The sequence below is a fragment of the Mauremys mutica genome, chromosome 13, assembly GCF_020497125.1.
Source record: "Mauremys mutica isolate MM-2020 ecotype Southern chromosome 13, ASM2049712v1, whole genome shotgun sequence".
NCBI lineage: Eukaryota > Metazoa > Chordata > Testudines > Geoemydidae > Mauremys > Mauremys mutica.
The window spans coordinates 40195612-40221460 of NC_059084.1; the positions used below are offsets into that span (position 1 = coordinate 40195612).

At 42.8% G+C, this 25849-nt stretch overlaps 2 protein-coding genes across 3 annotated transcripts in view; one reads left to right on the forward strand and one right to left on the reverse strand.

The window, feature by feature from the left end:
* Positions 1-12590: 12590 nt before the first annotated feature.
* On the forward strand, positions 12591-13526 carry LOC123348735 (olfactory receptor 14C36-like). The gene has a single exon (XM_044986353.1). It carries the CDS (start codon positions 12591-12593, stop codon positions 13524-13526), a length of 936 nt encoding a protein of 311 aa, XP_044842288.1.
* Positions 13527-22528: 9002 nt separating this feature from the next.
* The window catches only part of LOC123348732 (cytosolic phospholipase A2 gamma-like), a 34915-nt gene continuing 31594 nt past the window's right edge, over positions 22529-25849 (reverse strand). For both annotated transcript variants that reach the window (XM_044986351.1, XM_044986350.1), the window contains exons 15-16: positions 24727-24895; positions 22529-23067 (exon numbers count right to left, since the gene is read on the reverse strand). In XM_044986351.1, the coding sequence (XP_044842286.1) occupies positions 22895-23067; positions 24727-24895 (342 nt within the window). In that variant the 3' untranslated portion in view covers positions 22529-22894. The remainder of the gene's footprint in view (positions 23068-24726; positions 24896-25849) is intronic.

A 25849-nucleotide genomic window follows, 5' to 3' on the forward strand; every position in this document is an offset into this window, starting at 1 on the left:
GGAGGGAAGCAACGGGTTGGGGTAGTTGCAGGGGCACCCCCTAGAATGGCATCCAGCTCATCATTTCCGTAGGATGTCTGGGGCTCTGATCCAGAATGGCTGTCCTCTCTGGTTCTTTAGTAGGCTTGCCCAATATTCTAGGCAGGACTGACTCTACCTTTAGACAAAACATAAAGAAGGGAATGACCTGGGAAGTCATTCCCATTTTTGTCCATGTGCCCCCGGCCAAACTCACCGAGGCCAGCCTGGAGCACCCATGACAGTAGCAGATGGTACAGTATGACTGGTAACCATCATTGCCAATTTCCAAAGCAGCAGATTGTACAATATGACTGGTAACTGTCTCTGCTAACTTGCAAAGGCAAGTGAAAGCTGCTGTGTAGCGCTGCAGTACTGCGTCTGTCAGCAGCATCCAGTAGACATACGGTGACAGTGAAAAAAGGCTAAACAGACTCCATGGTTGCCATGCTATGGCGTCTGCCAGGGCAATCCAGGGAAAAAGGTGCAAAATGATTGTCTGCCGTTGCTTTCATGGAGGGAGGATTGACTGATAACATTTACCCAGAATCTCCCGTGACACTGTTTTTGCCCCATCATTCATTGGGATCTCAACCCAGAATTCCAATAGCCGGGGGAGACTGCGAGAACTATGGGATAGCTATGGGATAGCTACTCACAGTGCAACACTCCGGAAATCGATGCTAGCCTTGGTACATGGACGCACACCGCCGAATTAATGTGCTTTGTGTGGCTGCGTGCACTCGACTTTATACAATCTCTTTTCAAATACCAGTTTCTGTAAAATCGGAATAATCCCTTAGCGTAGACATAACCTGAATTTATTTCAAACTACACCAGGGATTTTGCCACCACAAGCAGCCAAAAAAAAATCGGGGATTGCGATCTGTGGCAATTCAGTGGGAGGTCCTTCGCTCCGAGCGGGAGCGAGGGACCCTCTGCTGAATTGCCGCCGAATAGCTGGGTGTGCTGCCCGTCTCCGGAGTGACCGGCCCAAGCACCTGCTTGCTAAGCTTTTGCGTGCAGCCAGCCCTGACACCAGTGTAAGTAAGATCAGAATCTAAATACCTATGCATAAATTTATAGACACACCTATCTGTCTTATACTGCCAACATCATCTTGCTATCTGAGCACATAGCACAGAATATCAATAGCCATAGCTAAGTCACTAATAGACTTCGTGAACTTTCTGGTGCTTCTCCTTTTTCGGGATAAAAATTGTGGTTGGGGTATGAGAAGTTTGGCTTGTTTTTTTGCTTGATTGTCTCTTTATCATGTTGTTTCATTGTATTGATTCATTGGTTGACCTGTTACTTTGTTCCAGGTGACTTTTGTGGGGTTAGGAATTTGCAGGGTGGGAAATGTTTGATTAAATGGGGGTATACATTTATTTTTTTTTCCATTTAAGTTGGCAATGTCATAATATCTTTGAAAGGGTTTTCTGGGAGACTTAGAGTTTTCCTTTCCCCAGTGATGAAGAATTAAAAATAGTTTCTGTAGGTGTGTGAGTTTTGGGCTGTATAAGTCGGGGCATTGCCAGCATATTGAAGGACATGATCATTCCCTTCTGTTTGACATTAGTGGGGCGTCATCTGGAGTACTGTGTCCAGTTTTGGGCCCCACACTACAAGAAGGATGGGGGGAAAATGGAAAGAGTCCAGCAGAGGGCAACAAAAATGATTAGAGGGCTGGACTTATGAGGAGAGGCTGAGGGAACTGAGGTTGTTTAGTCTGCAGAAGAGAAGAGTGAGGGGGGATTTGATAGCTGTTTTCAAGTACCTGGAGTGGGGATTCCAAAGAGGATGGATCTAGACTGTTCTCAGTGGTAGCAGATGACAGATCAAGGAGTAATGGTCTCAAGTTGCAGTGGGGAAGTTTTACGTTGTATATTATGTAGCTATCGTGCAACTGTACCAGGAGGCACTCTAGACAGCTGCAGTCCACAGGGCCCTGGGCTGGAACCCGGTGTAGAGTGCGGGACCGGGTTCCCCCCGAACTTCCCAACTCCCGATTAAACACTGGAGGGATTGACCTGGACTGTGGCTTCTACCAGAGGGGAAGGTTTCAGGGCTGTCTCCTGACCCACTGCGTAAATCTGTGAGATGAGCAAATCTCCTAATAAGTGCAGGACCCACCAAGGTAGAGGAGAAACTTTTTCACAAATAGGAAAAACTTTTTCACTAGGAGGCTGATGAAGCACTGGAATGGGTTACCTAGGGAGGTAGTGGAATCTCCTTCCTTAGAGGTTTTTAAGGTCAGGCTTTACCAAGCTCTGTCTGGGATGATTTAGTTGGGAATTGGTCCTGCTTTGAGCAGGGGGTTGCACTAGATGACCTCCTGAGGTCCCTTCCAACTGTAATATTCTATGATTCTATGACCATCTCACTTCAAGATGAGAACAAGAATCCGGTCTCACGTTGATAAAGGATGAAAGGTTGTTCTGTTTCATGGATATCTGACAGTCAATCCTAGCTGGACACATTTGAAAATGAGGTCCCTTTGAAAATTCCAACTGAGCACCTTGTAAAGTGGGAACATACCCAGCCTCAGAGTTTACAAATGAGCCCCCTCTTTATCTTGGCCAAAGAAAACCACCAGAAACATCATCCCGGGGCGTGGCAGTGCTCAACATTGAGCCTCACGTTCACCTCTGAGTGCCTAAGAACCGTTCCCCCTCTAGGCCACTCATGGAAACATTCCCAGACACATCAAAGCTCCCTGAATACAACCTGATGGATTCATGGTGACTTGCCTGAAATGCACTGGAGAGTTTTGTCTAGTTTCCAGAGAACAAGTGTGCCCATCACATCTTCATCCACAATATTGGTAATAATATTCCCCCTTCTGGTCTGTTACCGTGAAAAGGTCCACGGGCATGAAGAAGGGAATCATTAGTCAGACATTATTTAAATCTGAATATCCAGACAACTTGTTTCCAAGAGTTTTAAAAAAGTTGTCTGCAGAGCTCACTGGATCATTAATGTTTCATTGTAGTGAGTCTTGGAACACAGGGGAAGTTCCAGAACACTGGAAATAATAAGTTGGGTTGATAAAGAGAAGGATGTTGATGTAATATATTTAGACAGCAGGAAGGCATTTGAGGTGGTACTGTGTGACATTTTGCAAGGATTGGTTCCTGGCCCAACACAACATTTTTATCAGCGACCTGGAGAAAGCATAAATTATAACTCATAAAGTTTGCAGGTAACACAAAAATTGGGGGATTGGTAAATAATGAAGGGGATGGGCAACTGATACAGGGATATCTGGATCAGTTACTAAATGGGACATGCAAACAATAAAAATATAAGAATATAAGAAAGGGAATGAACATAAGAGGGAATGAACAGAACAGGTAATCATCAAATGATCCATCCCATGTCGCTCATTCCCAGCTTCTGGCAAACAAGCTAGGGACACCATTCCTGCCCATCCTGGCTAATAGCCATTGATGGCCTTATCATCCATGAATTTATCTGGTTCTTTTTTTTAACCCTGTTATGGTCTTGGCCTTCACAACATCCTCTGGCAAGGAATTCCACAGGTTGACTATGTGTTGTGTGAAGAAATACTTCCTTTTGTTTGTTCTAAACCTGCTGCCTATTAATTTCATTTGGTGACCCCTAATTCTTGTGTTATGATTAGTAGTAAACAACATTTCTTTATCTATTTTCTCCATACCAGTCATGATTTTATAGGTCTCGATCATATCTCCCCTTAGCCCTGTCTTTTACAAGCTGAAACGTCCCAGTATTATTAATCTCTCCTCATACGGAAGATGTTCCATACCCCTAATAATTTTTGTTGCCCTTTTTGGAACCTTTTCCGATTCCAATATATCTTTTTTTGAGATGAGACGACCATATCTGGACACAGTATTCAAGATGTGGGCATACCATTGATTTATAGAGAGGCAATATGATATTTTCTGTCCTATTATCTATCTCTTTCTTAATTATTCCCAGCATTCTGATTGCTTTTCTGACTGCCGCTGCACAATGAGTGCATGTTTTCAGAAAACTATCCACAATGAGTCCAAGATCTCTTTCTTGAGTGGTAACAGCTAATTTAGATCACATTGTTTTATATTTATAATTGGGATTATATTTTCCAATGTGCATTACTTTACATTTATCAACATTACGTTTCATCTGCCATTTTGTTTGTCCAGTCACCCAGTTTTGAGAGAAGCCTGGGTCTTAACTATCTATAGTAATTTGTATCAGCTGAAAATTTTGCCACATCACTGTTTATTCCTTTTTCCAGATCATTGATGAAAATGTTGAATAGGACTGGTCCCACAACAGACCCCTGCGGGAGACCACTCTTTACCTCTCTCCATTCTAAAAACTGACCATTTATACCTGCTCATTGTTTCCTATCTTTTAACCAGTTACCAGTCCATGAGAGCACTTTCCCTCTTATCCCATGGAAGATTACTTTGCGTAAGAGCCTTTGGTGAGGGACTTTGTCAAAGGCTTTTTGAAAATCTAAGTACACTATATCCACTGGATGCTCTTAGTCCACATGCTTGTTGACCCCCTCAAAAAATTCTAGTAGATTGATGATGCATGATTTTCCTTTACTAAAACATGTTGACTCTTCCTCAACAAATTATGTTCATTTATAGGTCTGATAATATTTTTCTTTATTATAGTTTCAATCAATTTGCCCAGTACTGAAGTCAGGCTTACAGGCCTGTAATTCCTCAGATCACCTCTGGAGCCCTTTTAAAAAGTTGGCATCATATTAGCTATCCTCCAATCATCTGGTACAGAAGCTGATTTAAATGATAGGTTACAGACTACAGTTAGTAGTTCTGCAATTTCACATTTGAGTTCCTTCAGAACTCTTTGGTGAATACCATCTGGTCCTGGTGACTTATTGCTGTTTAATGTATCAGTTTGTTCCAAAACCTCCTCTAATGACACCTCAGTCTGGGACAGTAACTCAGATACATAATCTGAAAAGAATGGCTCAGGTTTGGAAATCTCCCTCACATCCTCAGCCATGAAAACTGATGCTAAGAATTCATTTCATTTCTCTGCAATGGCCTTATCATCCTTGAGTGCTCCTTTAGCACCTCGATCGTATATCAGAAGCAGGCCTCCTGCTTCTGATATACTTAAAAAAAATTGCTATTACTTTTTGAGTCTTTGGCTAACTGTTCTGTAAATTCTTTTTTGGTCTTTCTAATTGGAATTTTATACTTCATTTGCCAGTGTTTCTGCTCCTTTCTATTTTCTTCACTAGGATTTAACTTCCACTTTTTAAATGATGCATTTTTGCCTCTCACTGCTTCTCTTACTTTGTTGTTTAGTCACCGTGGCTCTTTTTTGGTACTTTTATTATGTTTTTTTTTATTTGGGATACACATTTAAGTTGAGTCTTTATTATTGTATGTTCTAAAAGTTTCCATGAAGCTTGCAGAGATTTCACATTTGGCACTGCACCCTTGAAATTCTGTTTAACTAACCTCCTCATTTTTGTGTAGTTCCCCTTTCTGAAATTAAATGCTACAGCGTTGGTCCACTGTGGTGTTTTTCCTGCCACAGGGATACTAAATTTCATTATACTATGGTCACTATTACCAAGTGGTCCAGCTATATTCATCTATTGGACCAGATCCTGTGCCCCACTTAGGACTAAATCAAGAATTTTCTCTCCTGTGGTGGGTTCCAGGACCCATTAAAGGTGTCAAGAAACTTTATCTCTGTATTCTGTCCTGAGGTGATATATATTCAATCAATAAGGGGATAACAGAAATATCTTATTATTATTATTGAGGGTTTTTTTTTAAATTTTAATAGCCTCTCTAATCTCTCTGAGCATTTCAGTCACTAACGCCATTCTGGTCAGGTGTTCGGTAGTATATCCCCAATGCTATGTTTTTATTATTCAAGCATGGAATTACTATGCATAGAGTTTCTATGGTACAGTTTGGTTCATTTAAGAATTTTACTTCATTAGAGTCTAAGTTTTCTTTCACATATAATGCTACTCCCCCACCAGCATGACCTGTTCTATCCTTCTGATATATTTTGTACTGAGGTATTACTGTATCCCATTGATTATCCTCATTCTACTGAGTTTCTGTGATGCCCATTATATCAATATCCAATATTATATAAGATATTATATCAATATTAATTTTGATATGACTAAATGTAAATGTTTAGGAACATCTAGAAACAAAGAATTAGGCCATACTTACAGAATGGGGAACTCTATCCTTTGATTTGGGGGTTGTGGAGATACTCAGCTGAACATGAACTTCCAATACAATAGATGTGAATGCAATCCTTTGATGTGGAAATAAGGGACTCTCAATTAGGAGTAGAGATGTTGTTCTACCTGTATATTTGGCAGGGGTGCTACTGCTGCTGGAATACTCTTCTCCTCTCCACAGTTCAAGAAATTGTACATAAATTGGAGTGGGTTCAGAGAAGAGCCATGAGACTGATTAAAGGATTGGAAAAATGCCATCTATTGGTAAACTCAAGGAGCTCAATCTATTAAGTTTAACAACGGTAAAGTTAAGGGGTGACTGTCAGAAAAGTTTTGTTTTGTTTTGCTTTGTTTTGTTTTTCCTCCTAAAAACTCTCTTCAGGTAAAGGGAAAGAGGCTAGGGAATGTTGTTAGAATAAAAGTGTTACTTAATATTCTAAATTACATATACTTTAAGGAGCTGAATTCCCATTTTTAAAAGTGCCCCAATAATTTCCTAGCGGCACCTAAATATCTTTAAAACTTGGCCTTAATAACTTGGGAGTGTAAGGACTTCTTTACGCTTTTAGCACTACAGCGGTATAGCTGCAGCCTAGTCCATGTCTTTTTAGAGAACCTTCGGAATTAGGATTTGCCATCTTGTTAATATTAAGACAATATTTGCAATAATTATTTTGAGCGCTATTTGCAAATGTTGACTTTTTTTTGGTCCCAATCCTGAAAAGTGACGCATCTCGGCAGACTTCTCTGTCTTGAAGTTCTCAGACTATTTTTTAAAGCACGTGGACTGCACATCAGTAGAGAGATTGTGTTGTGGAAGGTTCCTCTCTCATTTGTGATCCTCTGCCTCTCCATCCAGATGAAATTATGGGGACTACCCACCTTGCCCATTCAACATCACATAACATCCCAGCACAAGCTACAGAAATTGTTCATATGGAAATGTGACATTAGGATACCATTAGTAACTGAATTAAGGGTTAAGAACTGTAGACCTAGCTCAGAACCCCAACTAGAGGAGTCATGGAATTACAGCAGAATCTCAGTTTTTTAATTTTTCTATTCTTCATGCACTGGAAAGCTAGAAAACAAGCCATAACTAAGATGATAGCAAATGTAACAAATACAACATCTGCCTGAGTCTGCAGAGAACCTGATACAGTGAAAATGTTAACTCCAGATGCGGAGTTAACTCTATCACATGGATCAATTCTGGGAGATACAACCCAATTTTTTACAGATATGCCACCACTTCTCCCCACTCTTTCTGGGATTACCTCTGAAGTTGCCTGCCTCATGCTGGAGTAGGTGCTTTCTCTGGGTGAGTGTCTGTGACTGGGCCTTTCCCCGTTCTCTGATCCCTCACAATCCCTGTTATGTTATCTAGCTGCCACAGACCTAATGTATATATATTCATCAGCCAATCTCCCAGCTGGGTGCCCACCTCACACATTTCTATGAACCATGATCTCAAGATCTTAGACTATTTCAGGGTTATTAAAATGGGATGGAGGTTCTAAGCAATAAGAATCTCAAATACAGAAACAAACATAAAACTAGGGATCATGGTACAGACACTCAGGTCACGTCAACTGGAATAGCTCCATAGCACTAGGCAAATTTACACCATCTGGGCATTTGGCCTCATTGACTCTAATGGTACTATGGCAGATTTACACAAAGTATGTGTGTGGGCAGGACTGATGTACAACAGATATGGATCTGGCCCCTTTGACTCCAATGGCGCGACACCTGATTTACACCACATGGGGATCTGACCCTTTTTATTGGTTCAGTCTCTCTGACATACCTACAATCAGTGTGAAATAAAGAGTTTTAAGATGGCATACAGCATCACACCTGCAGTGTAAAGTGCCTTTTATTTTTGTGTTCGTGTTCATAGAATTTCTGAAAGAAAGAAAGAAAGAAAGAAAGAAAGAAAGAAAGAAAGAAAGAAAGAAAGAAAGAAAGAAAGAAAGAAAGAAAGCCGGGCCATCCATCCCTATAAAAGTTGAAATTCAGATACAGAAAAATCTCTGCAACACTGAATTCCTCCAAAGTTCAGTCCCCAGTGGAAATGAATCGCTCCTTGGTCATTAAAAGTTACACTCTGGCAATTAATCCCATGGGGCAAAGAGCTAAGAACATGTCAACTCGGTAGAAACTTTTGTCTTTCATTCAGTTCTGATTCACGGGCAAATAAAACTGATTTGAAATTGTTTTAGGGGACATATCCCCAGATGGTGTAAACCAGCAGTAGCTCCAGTGGAGTTAATGAGGTCTGATTCTCAACTGGTGAAAACTGACATAGCTTCATCACTTTTTTAGGGCCAGATCCCCAGCTAATGTAAAACAAAATGCCTCCATTGAAATCAAAGGGCCACATCTCCACTTGGTGTAAAAAGCCCTAACTCCTCTGAACTCAATGGAACTGTGTCAGTTTACACCATTTTAGGATATTACACTAAGCTTTTAGTGTTTGCCTCCAGGTACCTCTTAGTGACCAACATCAAACAGCCAGAGCAGCCTCAGCTGTGGGTTCCTGTGGTGGCTGCATCCCAAGAGCTGCTGACGAAATGCAGGAGAGAAAAAAACTTCTAATCCCCCAGAGCTGTTTATGTGGCATTAATGAAGGAACAGGCTATTCCAGGCCTACTGGGGCTCTGGTGCCACTGGGCTCTGAGCTGTTGTAGGTCACATGTCTGTACTACCAATATCTATTCTATTCTGCAATCCCGTTGGGATGCCACATGGGACTCAGCCCTGCCTTTTTTTTAATCCAGGGTCCTTTCAGGGATGCTGCCATCATGTGAGATTCAGGCTGGGTGCTCCTCCCCCTCTGTGGTGTTTAGGGTCAGCTAGGGCATCTTGTCAAGGTGGATTGTTCCTGAGGTGAGATCAGATTCAGCTATTTAGCTCCAGACAAGGTATATCCTGGGCTATGACTGTGTCTGAATCCTGCGCAGGCAAGGATCAATTTCAGAGATGGGAGGGATTTCCAATCCCCAATCCCATTTACTCCTTCACATTTCAGCCAAGCCTGCCCAAAGAGGGGAGCACCCATCTGTGGAATGGGTCGCCGTCTGCTAGGAACTGCAGAGAGACCCAGCAACTCAGTGAATATCGCGAAGAGACTGGGAGAAAGCAGCTGGATAATATAGTGATGAGACATTATTGACAGGTGCAAAGACAGACAGTGACAGAAGAATCCTGGCAGTGGACTGCCCAATGCTTCTGAGGCTGGGAAACAGTCCACAAAGACCAACACTGTAAGTCTGCTATTTCAGTTAAATATGCTTGGGTGCTAATATACTGGAGCAATGTAATACTAGAACTATGAGTTACAATTGAAACTCAGAAACTTTTACTATCATTTAATCAAATATCTAGAGCTGCTCATTTTTTTCCAGCATAAAAATTTATATTTTTATTGAAATTGTAGAAACCAAGTCATTTTTTGGTTTTATGAATCAAGAACCAAACAGTTTCTGGTAAAAAATGCTGAAAACTGAAAAAATTTCACTGAGTTTAAAAAAAAAATTCCAATAGATACATTGATTTTAAGGATAGCACAGACCTATCACTTTTTTTTTTCAATTTAAAGCCCACTTTTCCTTTGAAATAATTTAAACAGAAAATATCTGAATTCCCCATATTGAAAACTAATATTTAAGCCAGTGGGCCAGCGCTGATATTGTACAATAACACCCTCTGTTCCAATCACGTTTATTACTCTTTCAAAAAGATTCTTGCAGAATGGTAAAACTGAGGAAGCGGCAATGTTAGTATCCTCAGACTATGTTTTATACATAAAGGCATCTTTAAACTGAGGCACGGAGAGCTGAAGCCCCCAGCCAAAGCCTGTCTCTGCTCAATGACATAGAAGAGGACAATGTGGCTAGACCCCAGATCTCCTGTTCTAGCACCGTATCCTCTGTCCCACACTGATGCCTGCTAAACCAGAAATAATCTTAACAGGTGGACAGCATAGAAACATAGTAAGACACAGCCTGTGTCCCGGAGAGCTTCCAACTGGAGTAGGCAGGACAGAGAAAGATAGGGAGAAGAAATTGATGTACAAGAAGGCCCACAGTCACACAGCAAGTCAGTGGCAGAACCTAGAATAGAAACCAAGTCTCCTGATGGCCACGGAAAGGCAAAGGCCACATATACAGTCACAGAGGAAAATTAAACAACGTAGAAGTGACTGAGTGATGCTATTAGCCCCTCATCACACAGCGATGGAAATGCAGCTGGGATTTGGTGCCACAGATCAGTTTTGGAAACAGGCAGCAGGCCGTCTCTGTTGTGTTGCAGTGGAACACTTACCACTGAGCTGTCATTGAGGATGCTTTCTGAGTCCATGTCATATTTCTTCAGAAACTGGAAATCAGGCAGCATTTGCTTTTTAATACATTACCTCCATATCCAAGTTTGCATATTTCTCCAATAGGGGAAATAGCTTGGCTAGATCATTGGGGTGGGACGTTCTTTGCTCCATCCATCACACAGCATTTTATCAAGCCACATCCTGAGCCAGATCTTCAAATGGTGTAAACTGATGCAACTCCATTGACATTAAGGGAACCATGCCAATTTACACTCGTGTGTTATTTTGCCATTCCTAGTCAATGGCAGTGACAAATGCTGTGCACCTTTCACACTCCTACAGTGAGATATTCCTGAGGGAAATCAGGGCCATACTTAGGGTGTAGATGTAACCCCGACCGTTGTCTTTGTTCTTCCCTCCACAAATTGAGGAAGGAAATGTCCAAACAAACCACCGTGACCGAGTTCCTTCTCCTGGGATGCTCTGATGTTTGGGAGCTGCAGATTTTATACTTCTTGGTGTTTCTAGTGATTTACCTGGCAGCCCTGATGGGCAAACTTCTGATCATCACAGCCATAGCCCTCGACCACCATCTTCACACCCCCACTTTTCCTTTGAAATAATTTAAACTGAAAATATCTGAATATTCCAGATTGGAAACTTTGATTTCAACCAGGTTGGGAATATTAACATTATCCGGTAATAGTAAAATTTGAACCCAGACACTCTACTGCAACTGTGTATATTTGTGTTTCAAAGGTACACTTATTGAATGGCAATACTGAGTAAGCAGCAAAGTTGGTAGCCCACAGCATAATTATTAAGCATACTAGTGCCTTAGATGGAGAACAGAGAATTGAAGCCCTCCCACCAAAGCCTGTCTCTCTTATCCCAGCCAAGGACATAGAGGAGATGAATGGGATTAGACTCTAGATCTCCTGCTCTAGAGCCGTATCCTCTGTCCCACACTGCTGCCAGCTAAACACATATGCTGTAAATAGGAACATACATGTAACAAGACACAGCCCATCCCACACAGAGCTCACAGTCGAAGCAGATCAAGCAGAGAAAGGGTCAGAGGGGAAACAGAGGCACGGGGGGAAGTGACTGGCTCAAGATCACAGAGCAGGTCAGTGGCAGAGACAAGAATAGACCCCAAGTCTTCTGATGGCCAGTGACTCACACAGACATAAAACGACAGAGGTAAATGTTGCAGCAAAGAGGTAGCTCAGCGATGTTACTACCCCATTGTTACACTTAGACTGAAGTGGGATCTTGTGTCACAAATCAATACATACGCAGGCAGCAGGTCATCTATGTGGTGCTGCAGTGGAATCACTAAAGATAAGCTCTCATACACGATGCTGAGCAAGTCTATGTCATATTTCCCCGGAGAGTGGATATCAGGCTGTGTTGGCGGGCTGTTTGTAGCAAGAGAGAATCCAGCTTGCCTAGAATGTTGCATTGGGTTGTACTTTTATCCATCCTTCACAAAGCATTTTATCAAGCCACATCCTGGGGCAGATTTTTAGATGGTGCAAACTGCAGGGGGGGAGGTTTAGGTTGGATAGTTGGAAAAACTTTTTCACTCAGAGAGTGGTGAAACACTGGAATGTGTTACTTAGGGAGGTGGTAGAATGTCCTTCCTTAGAGGTTATTAAGGTCAGGCTTGACAAAGCCCTGGCTGGGATGATTTAGTTGGGGATTGGTCCTGCTTTGAGTAGGGGGTTGGACTAGATGACCTCCTGAGGTTCCTTCCAACCCTGATATACCATGCTATTTTATGATTCTATGATGCAGCTCCATTGACTTTAAGGGAGCCATGTCAATTTGCACGTGTGTGATAACTCACCACTCCTAGTTAAATAGCAGTGACGAGCGCTGGGCATTGTTGACACTCACATCATGAGATAATGCTGCGGGGAATCAGGGCAACTCCCTCTCTCACTGTAATCCCCACCACTGTCTATGTCCTTCCCTCCACAGCCATCACACAATGAACTGAGAAAGAAAATGTCCAACCAAACCACCCTGACCGAGTTCCTTCTCCTGGGATTCTCTGATGTTTGGGAGCTGCAGATTTTACATTTTGTGATGTTCCTGGTGATTTACCTGGTAAGCCTGATGGGGAATCTTCTCATCATCACAGCCATAGTCCTCGACCACCATCTTCACACCCCCATGTATTTCTTCCTGGTGAATCTGTCCATCCTAGACCTCGGCTCCATCTCCGTCACCATCCCCAAATCCATGGCCAATTCTCTCATAAACACCAGGGTGATTTCTTATCCTGGATGTGTCACCCAAGTCTTTCTCTTTCTCCTCTTCGTTGCAACTGATTTTGCCTTACTCACCATCATGGCATACGACCGATATGTCGCCATCTGCCAACCACTGCACTATGAGAGAGTGATGAATAGGAGAGCTTGTGTCCAAATGGCAGCCAGTGCCTGGATTACTGGTATTGTCTACTCTGCCCTGCACACTGGGAACACCTTCAGGTTACCCTTCTGCCAGTCCAATGTCATCAACCAGTTCTTCTGTGAAATCCCCCAGCTACTCAAGCTCGCCTGCTCTGACTCATACCTCAGTGAAGTTGGGCTTCTTGCCTTTAGTATGTTTTTAGGTTTCAACTGTTTTGTTTTCATAATTGTGTCTTATGTTCAGATCTTCAAAACCGTGCTGAGAATCCCCTCTGAGCAGGGCCGGCATAAAGCCTTCTCCACCTGCCTGCCTCACCTCACAGTGGTCTCTTTGTTTCTTTGCACTGGCTTCTTTGCCTACTTGAAACCCATCTCCAGCTCAGCATCAAGTCTGGATATCATGATGAGTATTCTCTATTCCCTGGTGCCTCCAGTGATGAATCCGATCATCTACAGCATGAGGAACAAGGAGACCAAAGCTGCATTAAAGAAACTGTTTTTATGGAGGTTATTCACCAAGAATTAAAATGTTCATCATTGTACCTTGATTGAGATTTCATTCTGAGCTTCTTTATGGATATAATCAACTGATGACAAAATTGTCCCCTTGAGAAAGTAGGGTGCAATCTGTTTATGAAATCATAAAATCCAGACTAATTCCATTGAAGTAAAATGAGTTAATTTAGAATTACATCACTGTAAAAAAGATCAAAATCTTAATATCTATCCATAAATGTACACATACACCCTGTGTGTGTCTTATACTGCTAACGTCACCTTGCTATCTGAGCATGTTGCACAGAATATCAATAGCCATAGCTAAGTCACTAGTGGACTTCATGAAGTTTCTTGTTCTTCTCATTTTTCGGGGGATAAAAATTGTGATCGGGGTATGAGAGGTTTGGCTTGTTTGTTTGCTTGGTTGTTACTTTTTCATGTTGTTTCATTTTATTTATTCATTGCTTGGCTTGCTTCTTTGTTCCAGGTGACTTTTGGGGAATAGGAATTTGCAGGGTGGAATATGTTTGATTAAATCTGGATATCCATTTATTTTGTCATCTATTCAATGTGTCAATGTCATAATGTCTTATAAAGGATTTTCTGGATGACTTAAATTTTCCTTTCCCCAATGATGAACAATTAAAAAAAGTTTCTGTAGGTTTATGGATACCTGAGTTCCTGTTTAAATGATTGTTAATGCTGATGGGATTTTATTGTCTTATTTATGATGTGATAGGGCACCTACTCCTTATAAAATTATGTATATTATCTTTTTAAAAAAATAAGTAAATAAATATTGTATTCTTCTTGCTATTGTGGAAAGGCATTTTGGAAGAGAAAACTATTGCAATGTTTCCTAAAGACAAACTGAGTCTGGGTAATAATCATAAATGTTTATCCTACCAAACAACTGCAGTGATTGATCTGGAATTGCTCATATTTTTTCTTATGTTACACTTTGTTCCTGCAGTGTAAATAAATTGTACTTTGTATATTGAAGGCTGGGCTAGTCACTCAACTTCCTACTGGTCAGACCTCCTGTGGGAAGAACTGCAGGTACCAAGCACAGTGGGAGAAATAACTGTGGGCGCACAAATTGCTATAGCCAATTTGAGAGGGAAAATCACATCATTCAACTCTGAGAGGGACAGGCAGAAGACAGAGACATGGGGTGTGCACTCAAAGACCAGAGCAGAAAGCAGAGGTTATTCTAACTGTACAACCATAACAAATGAGATTCAGCCATTTGCTTCAAAGGATAGATTGGGATCTGGCCAATGGTCTCTTATCCACACGAGGATCCAATTGTATCTAGATCACATAAGTTAGCTGCATTATTGTTATTATTATTTATTGCCAGCTATATCATCATAGAAGTCAATCGGGTTGGTCAGGCATGACTTGCCCTTTGGGAATCCATGTTGACTGTTCCTGATCATCTTCCTCTCCTTCAAGTGCTTCAAAATGGATTGCTTTAGGACCTGCTCCATGATTTTGCTGGGGACTTAAGTGAGGCTGACCGGTCTGCAGATTCTCTTTCTTCCCTTTTGAAAAATGGGCACTACACTATCCTTTTTCCAGTCATCTGGGACCTCCCGCAATCACCACGAATTTTCAAAGCTAATGGCAAATGGTTCTGCAATCACATCAGCCAACTCCCTCAGCACCCTTGGATGCATTAGATCTGAACACATGAACTTGTGCATGTCCAGCTTTTCTAAATAGTCCTTAATATGTTCTTTCACCACTGAGGGCTGCTCACCTCCTCTCCATTCTGTGTTGCCCAGTGCAGCAGTCTGGGAGCTAACCTGGTCTGTGAAGACCGAGGCAAAAAAAACATTGAGTACTTCAGCTTTTTCCACATCCTCTGTCACTATGTTGCCTCTCCCATTCAGCAAGGGTCCCACACTTTCCCTGACCTTCTTCTTGTTGGTAACATACCTGTAGAAACCCTTCTTGTTACTCTTCACATCCCTTGCTAATTGTAACTCCAATTGTGCCATGGCCTTCCTGATTACACCCTGCATACTCTAGCAATATGCTTATACTCCTCCAAATTCCTCCAAAGTCATCTGTCCAAATTCCACTTCGTGTAAGCTTCCTTTTTGAATTTAAGCTCTCCGAAGTTTTCACTGTTAAGCCAAGCTGGTCGTCTGCCATATTTTCTATTCTGTCTGCACATTGGGATGGTTTGTTCCTGTACCCTCAGTGAGGGTTCTTTAAAATACAGCCACCTTTCCAGGACTCCTTTCCCCCTCATATTAGCCTCCCATGGGATCCTGTCCATCAGTTCCCTAATGGAGTCAAAGTCTGCTTTTCTGAAGTCCAGGGTCTGTATTTTGCTACTCTCCTTTCTTCCTTTTTGTCAGGATCCTGAACTTAGCCATCTCATGGTCACTGCTGCCTAGGTTGCCACACACTTCTACTTCCCCTACCAATTCTTCCCTGTTTGTAAGCAGCAGATCAAGAGAAGCACAGCCCCTAGTTCAGAGGTAGGCAACCTATGGCACATGTGCCGAAGGCAGCACCCGAGCTGATTTTCAGTGGCACTCACAGTGCCCAGGTCCTGGCCACCGGTCTGGGGGGAGCTGCATTTTAATTTAATTTTAAATGAAGCTTCTTAAACAATTTAAAAACCTTTTTTACTTTACATACAACAGTAGTTTGTTATATATTATAGACTTCTAGAAAGAGACCTTCTAAAAACTTTAAAATGTATTACTGGCACACGAAACCTTAAATTAGAGTGAATAAATGAAGACTTGGCACACCACTTCTGAAAGGTTGACGACCCCTGCCCTTGTTTGTTCCTCCAGCATATGTACCAGGAAGTTATCCCCATCACTCTCCAAAAACTTCCTGGATTGTCTGTGCATTGCTCTCCCAGAAGATCTCAGGGTGATTAAAGTCTCCCATGAGAATCAGGGCCTGTGATCTGGAAACTTCAGTTAGTTGTCCAATGAAAGCCTTGTCTACATGATCCCTCTGATCTGGTGGTCTATAGCACACGCCCACCATGACATCACCCTTGTTGCTCTTGCCTCTAAACTTAACCCAAAGAATCTTAACAAGCTTTTCTCCAGTTTCATACTGGAGCTCTCAGCAATCTTACTGCTCTTATATATAATGCAACCCCCCCCCACAACTTTTCTGCCCTGCCTGTCCTTTCTGAACAGTTTATATCCATCCATGACTGTACTCCAGTCATGTGAGTTATCCCACCAAGTCTCTGTTATTCCAATCACATCATAATTCCTTGACTGTGCCAGAACTTCCAGTTCTCCCTGCTTGTTTCCCAGGCTTCTTACATTTGTGTATAGGCACTTAAGACCATTTTTTGCCCCAGATCCCTAAGTGGCCCCCTCAAGGATTCAACTCACAACCCTGGGTTTAGCAGCCCAATGCTCAAACCACTGAGCTATCCCTCCCCCTTCCTAATCCATATTACCTTCCTTCTAGGAGCTTTCTCAGCTGTTGCAGTAACTACTCAGAGAAGCCTGCAAGACGAAAGCATCAGTGTGTTCTTCCCAGGTGAACTCCCAGGCAAACTCCCTCTCATAGACACATAGACTCATAGACTTAAGATCAGAAGGGACCATTATGAACATCTAGTCTGACCTCCTGCATAATCCACCTGCACAATGCAAGCCACAGAATCTCACCCACCTATTCCTGGAATAACCCCCTAACCTATGTCTGAGTTATTGAAGTCCTCAAATTGTGCTTTAAAGACATCAAGGTGCAGAGAATCCTCCAGCAAGTGACCCATGCCCCATGCTGCAGAGGAAGGCGAAAAACCTCCAGGGCCTCTGCCAATCTGCTCTGGAGGAAAATTCCTTCCCAACCCCACATATGGTGATTGGTTAAAGCCTGAGCATGTGGGCAAGACTCACCAGCCAGCACCCAGGAAAGAATTCTCTGTAGTAACTCAGATTCCACCCCATCTAACACCCCATCACAGACAACTGGGCATACTTACCTGCTAATAATCAAAGATCAATTAATTGCCAAAATTAGGCTATCCCATCATACCATCCCCTCCATAAACTTATCAAGCTTAGTCTTGAAGCCTCTGTTAGCCTCCGCTGTTTGCCGCTCATCTGATTCGCTGCTGACTGCCTTTTTATAACAGTCAGGCCCTCTCAAGGCCCACCTGGAAAAAAGAACTCCCAATTCACACTTTTCAAAGAATCAGGCACACGGTGAAATGGACAAACTGTCCCTGCAACAGACACTGAGATACTCACCAACACAGCCCCCCTACTTCCCATGCTGTGCTGTGGACAGCACCATGGGAAATCCCACCTTAAGGGTTTGACAGGGAGTAGCCCCATGACTCTTCTTTGGTTTCTTGACCTATAAACCCAAGGGGCTTTCTGGGAAACAACCAGGCAACAGTGCGGATCTTCTATTGTTGCTAAGACTGTTCCTTCTCCTTTCTGTAGAGCTTCTGGCCTGACCTCGGCTTCTTTCAGACTCTGCCTCCTGACTCGAACCCTGAAACCTGACTTGGACTCTGACTCTTGGTATTGATACTGGCCTGGAACTCACCAGAAACTCCTTAGCTACTCCTAGCCTGAGGTTTGCCCTGGCTCTGACCCTTGGTGCTCACTGCCCTTAGCGGAATCCCGACGAAGACTACGTAGCCTGGTGCTTAGAGCACTGAGGTGGGAGACTGGAAATCCGGAGCCTCTACACCAGTGATTTTCTTTTCAAAGTATTTTTCCACGGTGGAACAGCTTCAGCAGGAGAGAGTGAGAGAGATCCTTGCCCAGTCACTTGGGCACTCTCTGGAGAGCTTTTAGATCCCTGTTCAAATCTTTCTGTCTCCTTATGCAGTGGGGGACTTAGCACCCCCACTGCAGGGTTAAAAGTTATAGGAGAGATTCTCCTCTTCTCTCCCTCCCCCCACCCCCACCATGAGCCTGTTTTGTGTGAGTTTGCATCCAGAGCCCAGTCTGCTAAGCAAGCTCTGAGCATGCCTAACTCATTGGACCTCACAGGTGAATTAGGGGGACGGATGCCAATTTTCCCTGGGTTCATGCATCACTGTGGGGCTTTGGTGTCCAGGTGCCTACAGTGCAGGCAGAAACAGGAGTCCAGATAATGTCTTACTGCAGAAATTTAGACACCTAGTGTATTTAGACACCTACAGTGTTAAGGTTGGAGTGTCAGTTGGAGGGTCTCAATGTCTCCTCTAACTCATTCTTCCTTTGCTCTGACTCCATATTCTCCCTTGTCTGAGGGCTCTGGCCTCGCTATGCAAACTGCCGGCACCTCCATCTCTCTTGGTCCCCAGTAGTATGAGAGAGACACGCTGACACTTTCTCCTCTTTATCCCACAACCACAGCTGAACGCTGTTCCTCTGCCAATCAAGATGAGTGGGACAACCCCCTGCAGCCCTGGCCCAGACCAGCTGCCTCTCCGAAGTACTCAGAGTGAATCTCCACATGATTCTGAGACCCTCTGGAACTTGACAGGAATTGGGAAAGAAGCAATTATCCAAACTGAGGCAGCTACATATGGCACCAGCCTCTCCTATGCTCCTGACTCATGCTCAGGAAAGTGGTACCTTTAAATGCAGTGGAGGTGCTAGTGTAAATAAGGTCTTCTGCAGTGAGGCTGGCTAGCCTGGACTGGGATGTGAAAGGGCTCAGTGTTACATTTCAGCTCTGCAGAGAAACCAGCTCATCCTGTGGTTGTACAACACCCGGAGCAACAGGGTCCTGGGCCATGATTGGGGACCATGGTTGATTGTACAATTCAAATAATAAATTATATTTGTAATGTCAGCAGTAAAACTAGCAGGGATTTTTTTGTCCCATAAAACATTTTGATTAAAATTTCAACTTTTGATCCAAAAATAATATTTGTTTCTGCTGAAAACTGAAAAAACAAAAACAACAACAAAACCCCCATTGGTTTGAAAATGAAAAAAAAAAACTTTAGCTGAAAACATATGTAACCCACCAATCATTAGTTGAAAAACTAATTTTCAGACTCCTTTTTTTCCCCAGGTTTTCCAATAAAAAATCAAAACCTTTTTGAGGAAACCTCATATTTTATATGAAATTGATCTTTAGTTAAGATCCCAAATGTCTTTCAGAAAAAGATTTCATAGAAACTTTGTGACCAGCCCCAGTCATGAGGTGTAAGCAGGGAGATCTCATGTGATTTAGAAAGTTGTCGGCATCAGGGCTGTTGTCTGTGCCATCGACACAGAGGACACAGCAATAACTCTCTAGACTCAGTCATTTAAATCTCTTGACAAGCACTGTCAGGGGAGACACAGCCTTCTCCTGAAAAGGTACAAACATGAGCAAGCATCTCCATTTCATAAGGAGCATGTTCCACCACATGAAATTGTGGCTTGTGCTCATCATTAAAACAGCCATACAGCATCAGACCAATGGTCCATCTAGCTCAGTATCCTGTCTTCTTGACAGTAGGCAATGCCAGAGGCTTCGGAGGGAATGAACAGAACAGGGCAATTTTTGTATGATCCATTTCAGCTTTCAGCACATGGGGCTCTTTAGCACAACAATCCAAGTTGTGAAGAAAACTCAGAGTTAAATCTGAGCTCTGGCACCTGAATCCTGCTCATCAAACTCTGAAAAATGAGAGAGGTCATCACTTCAAGCTGCAAACATCCTGGAGTTCTAGGTAAGCATTATGCCTCCTGCTTAGCATTGATTTTTGCTCCTGGCATCCATGGCTACCAACCGTTATTTTTTTTCCCATTTAGATTTTTAATTTGTCCCAGGCCCATCTTATTTTGCATTAAGCAACAGATTCTAATCTTTATACAATTCTCCATGGGCTCTTATGTTATGCTCATCACTGTAGCATCTATTAGAAGTCAAGGCTTGAGTTTGTCCAGCTCTCCAAATTGTGTAACCATCTACCCCCGTGTAAAGTGGATGGGTCTAGACTGTTCTCAGCAGTACCAGATGACAGAACGAGGAGTAATGGTCTTAAGTTGCAGTGGGGGAGGTTTAGGTTGGATATTAGGAAAAACATTTCACTAGGAGCGTGGTGAAGCACTGGAATGGGTTACCTAGGGAGGTGGTGGAATCTCCTTCCTTAGAGGTTTTTAAGCCCTGGCTGGGATGATTTAGTTGGGAATTGATCCTGCTTTGAGTGTGGGGTTGGACTAGATGACCTCCTGAGGTCCCTCCCAACCCCGATATTCTATGATTCTATGGTTAACTTCTGCAATGAACAGATTAAGTACATTTTCAGCTAAAGATTTTTTGTCTTTCCAACCATTGATTATATTTTGTTTAGTATTGGTTTTTGGTTTTTTAGTTTTCAGCAGAAAACAATATAATTTTTGTTGAAGTTCAAGTTGAAATTTTGATTAAAACTTTCTACAGGGACAAAAGCATCCCTGCTAGCTTTACTGCTGACAACACAAATACAATTTATTATTTGCATTGTGCAATCAGATAAGATCTCCAGTCATGGCCCAGAAGCCTGTAGTGCTAAGTGCTGTGCAAACACAGGATGAACTGATTACTCTGAATGGCTGAAATGTAACACTGAGCCTTGTTAGGTCCCCAACCCTGGCTCGATTGCCTCACTGCAGCAGCCCTTATTCACACCAGCACATCCACTGCATTTGATGATGCCACTTTCCTGATTACAGGTTAATCACAGAAGTCAGAAGTGCAGGAGACGCTGGTGCCGTATTTACCACAGGCCTGATAAAATGAGGATCCCAGGAGCAATCACAGCCATCTCCATGGGCAGTTAGGAGAGGTAGCTGGCCTGGACCAGGCTGCAGGGTGCTGTGTTAGGTCACCCATAACCAGAGCCTTCTCCATGGGTGCTCAGGAGAGGCAGCTGGGATGGGCCAGGGCTGCAGAGGGTGCCCCCATGTCACCCGATTGGCAAAGGAGCAGTGTTCAGCTGCAGGTACGGGCTATAGAGGAGAAAAATTGAGCTTGTCTCTCTTGTGCTTCTGGGAACCAAGAGTTGCTGGAGGTGCTGCCTGTTTGCCCTGTGAGGCCTGAGCCCTCAGATGAGGGAAGAGATGGAGTCAGGGCAGAGGAAGCATGATGTAGAGGAAACAATTAGAGCCTCCAACCTTAATACTATAGTTGCCTAAACACTGTAAGTGCCTAAATTTCTGCAGTAAGGGGTCATGACCCCCAGTTTGAGAATACCTGGTTTACAATAATATGAAGTGAAAAGTTCCTGAGAACAATCCAGGATCTTTATTCATTGGCATTTCAAACAGATTTCATTCACCTCATGGGGTGAATCTGAAAGCTCTGTATTTTAACAATGCCATCTCCAGATGGACTGAACCCAGGAATGCCAGATCTGTAAGCACACGCCATACTGCCGGCACTGAAGAACCAGCTCCCACCGCTGAAAGTCTGCAGAAGATTCATTGTTAAAATTGGGAGTCTTTCATGGAAGTCACGGAAGTCACAGATTTCATGAATTTCCAGGACCTCTCTGACTTCTACAGTGGTCAGTATGACTGATCCCAGGGCTGCCTGAGCAGCTCGGGCAGTCTTGTGGCCAGTCACACTAGCTTCTGCTTGGGCAGCCCCAGGGGACAGCTGCTTGGGTGGAGTCAGGGTCAGCCCAGCCGCACTGACCACTAATCGGGAGGCCTCAGGCACTTGCCCTCAGGGGCAGCCTGAGCAGCACCAGTCTCAGGCTCTGCCCCAGGGTCACAGCGAGGCTCTGGGCCTCCTCTCTGAGCAGCAGTGGGGCACCATTCCCCCCTCCCCGAGAGCAGCAGCAGCAACAGTGCCGCAGAGGCCTCCAGAGTCCCTAATATTTAGTCATGGGTATTTATAGTACAAGTCACGGACAGGTCACCAGGTATGAATTTTTCTTTATTGTCCATGACCTGTCCATGATTTTACTAAAAATACCTGTAACTAAATTACAGCCTTACTCATCATTTCTATGTGATCTAGTCACTACAGGGAGCTTGGGCAGATGGCTTTTACCACAGGTCTTTACGTGCTTGTGCTTTTGCAGGCTATTTCTAGGCTGGAGGCACTGTGTGCAAATGATGCGATTTTATAGGCTTTATTGATTGAACATGAATTGTGCATCAGGAGACAAAGGCATCTGGCATCACACAGAGCAGAGACAGATTGAGCAATAATTCAAAACAGCAAGCAAAGAATACCAAGAGAGAATTTTTCTTTGACTCGTGCGCAGAATCAGAATTGCTGAAGTAAAGTGCAGTCAAGTTACAGGGTTAACTCACGAACTAGGTTCTAGTGCTTTCACAGCAGAAGCTGAGACTCCTCTCCTCACTGTGATTCCAAATGATGACATTTTCCAGCCAAATGACAATTCTGTAGTTCGCAAAATCTACTGGGTGGCTTTAACGTATGCAAAGCAGAGATGAAAAAGTCTTCTTAAGAGCTTGCCTCCTTGCTGGAGTGAGCCACAATGTATTTGATCTCTTGTAGGATCTTGTCTTTATTGTTCAATACATTCAGTCTGGCTGATTGAAGGAGTTTGGTGATGTCTCCCACATGGTAGAGAAAGCGAAGCATGGTGAATCTAATTCTCCATTCCGTCACATAGGCTGAAAGCAAAGAGAGAAAAGATGTGAATACATTTTTAGGATGAGGATATTAATATTACTAATGGAGTGTCAATAATAACTAGAACTATTATTATGATTGCATTCTAGGGTTCCCAGGCCGTCGTGAGAGAAATATCTTGCTTCCGAGACTTAAGGAGAAGACTCAAGTGAGACTCATGTATGGGGGAAAGGGTTTCACAAATGCTCTACTCCCAATCCCGAAGCATCTGGATGTTTTGTCTACAGCGATCTGCAGTGACATAGTTAATATAGTTGAACTCTCATCTTTAGGGTTCAAAGTCAACACCCTTCTGAACTGAAATGGATACTTTGCACTTCTCAGATTGTCTACAGACTCGGACAGTTTCCTTTAATTCTATCAATTCTCCTATTTTCCCTGCTTTCTACCTCTCCCCCAGCTATTTTTTTGCCTTCTCGCTTTTCTCTGTAACGTCCCATATGCAGCATGTTTGTAAAAAAACAAGGAGCAGATTCTGCTCTCATTTGCGCTAAGGTAAATTAACTTAGAGTACAACTTATGCATCTACCTATCAAGGGATTTCAATGGAAACAATGGCATTTGGGTGCCTACCTCCATTAGGCTCCCTTAAAAATATTGCCAGTGAGTTCTTAGAAGACTCCCATCATTATAGGAACAGAGCATATAATGTCATGATACTTTGCATTCAAAGTGGCTCAAAAATCAAGAGAAATAGAATTTGTGCAGAATGTACGGGTGTCTGAGCTGGTGTAACTCAAACACCCAGACAGCTGAGAGAAGGTTAAAGGTTTTCCAACTTCTAGACTCCTTTCCATTCCTCTCTGAATTTGTCCTTATGTGCCAGACTCATCTCTTCATTGCACTAGTGTAAATCTACATTTATTCCTTCGCCTTCACTTGTGTAACAGAGAGAGGATTTGCCTCTGTGTCTTGACTAGTGCTAAAGAAAGAAATTGCCTGATTCTGAGCTCAAGGAGTCATTTGATGAAACTGAAAATCTGCAAATGTGAACATCATAAAAGCAAACACTTTTATTTACACATACACACACAAACTGCCTAGGGGACTCACTGCATACAACATTAAAGCCAAGAGCATGGTAGGATTCAAAACACATGGATATTTATGGATATTTTCAAGATTCACATTTAAATTAGTTAAAAAAAATTGAAGGGATATAGGCTAGATTTTGAAATGTATGGAGGTGCGGAAAGATACAGATAGGAGACTGGTGAGATTTTCAAAAGCAGCTGAGTAGATTAGGTACCTAATTCACTTAGGCTCTTTATAAATCCCACTAGGTACCTACCTGCATCTGTAGATACCTAAATACGTTTGAAAAATTGGGTACAAAATGTTTACAAATCAGAGAGGGAAAAAAACCCCCACAGATGCTACTGACAAACATCCCCTATGGCAGATAACTCTATAACTACCTAATCTGTGATTTCTCTCAGCTTCCTCTTAAGCTACTATCACTAAATACCCACTAATATAGGACATGGGACTAGATCAATCTGACATTTTATCTCAATCCCTATGCCCCTTTGCTACCTTACCTCAGAGCAAAGCAGACTCAGCTGTATTTAAGTCATCCACGTAAGTGAAATGAGAGTGAGGTCAGTAGCATTTTAGAAAATGGGCGACACGAACGTTACCTGGGCAATTCACTCTGTTGAAAAGTGGGAAGTGCATGACGGTTGGAGCACCGTCTCCTCTGAAGATGTAGCAGTCGGAGGGGTTATCTGGCTCTTGGAGCAATTTCTCGTCTATCTCAGGAAATGGGATGCAGTTTTCCTTACAGTATTTGGCAGTTTGCTTGAGGGCCTGTAGGTAAGGGAATCATGATTATTTTATTTAAAAGCACTGCTGCCCACAAGACCAGATAGCTCAAAACAGATAACTCAAAATCAAAGTTTCTCTCTGAATCCTCTACTAATTGACTAAGCAGAAAACCTCCAGTGGAAACCAGACCCTCTGCTCTTGGGATAGGAAGAATGTTTGTATAACAACAAATGACTGTCTATAAAGAGACCCCCATAGCTGGGATTTCCAAAGAAGCTTAAAGGAGCAAGAATTTACCTCCATGGAAAAGTCAATACGGGTTGGCTTAACTCGCTTAAGTGCCTTTAAATATCTCAGCCCACAGCCATAAGCATAGATCAAAGATGGCACATTGAGTCCAGTACACAAGAACAGAGCTAGAAGGTTTACAGCAGCCCATAACAGATCAACAGGGATAGATCTGAGTGGTTCAGTAGGACCCGAGGGAGAGCTCCGTGTAAGCTCAAAATCTTGTCTCTCGCACCAATGCTAGTAGATCCAGTAAAAGAAATTACCTCATCCACCTTGGTTCAGTAGGAGACATTTTCCTGTACGGGTCAACATTCATCCCCAGTACTTGACACATGAAAGCTCAAGGCTACCAAAGGTTAATCTTTAAGTTAAGGTGAAAAACAGATTTCCTTCCTTGAGATCACTATGGGGTACTTTTTCTAAGGCACACATGGGAATTTGTTGTCCAACTTCCATTGATTAAGGCACCAAACTGTCCATTGTGCATTTGAAAATCTCCTGCAGAGATCCATTGGGCCCTGGGACACCTCACAAAAGTATTAGTATTGACTCAAGTCAGCTGACCAACTTGCTACTTGGATGGTAGGATTCTTTCCACTAAACATTCCCACAGCAGGATAGAAGAGGATGGCATTTTTTGCTCCCTTCCTGTCCTGAACTGTTTTCCAGAAATAAAGTAAAGAAAATACTACTTGATTGTTTTTT

What these genes read in the sequence shown, in the direction of transcription:
- LOC123348735 (XM_044986353.1), top strand. Translation starts at nt 12,591, where the DNA reads ATGTCCAACCAAACCACCCTGACCGAGTTCCTTCTCCTGGGATTCTCT.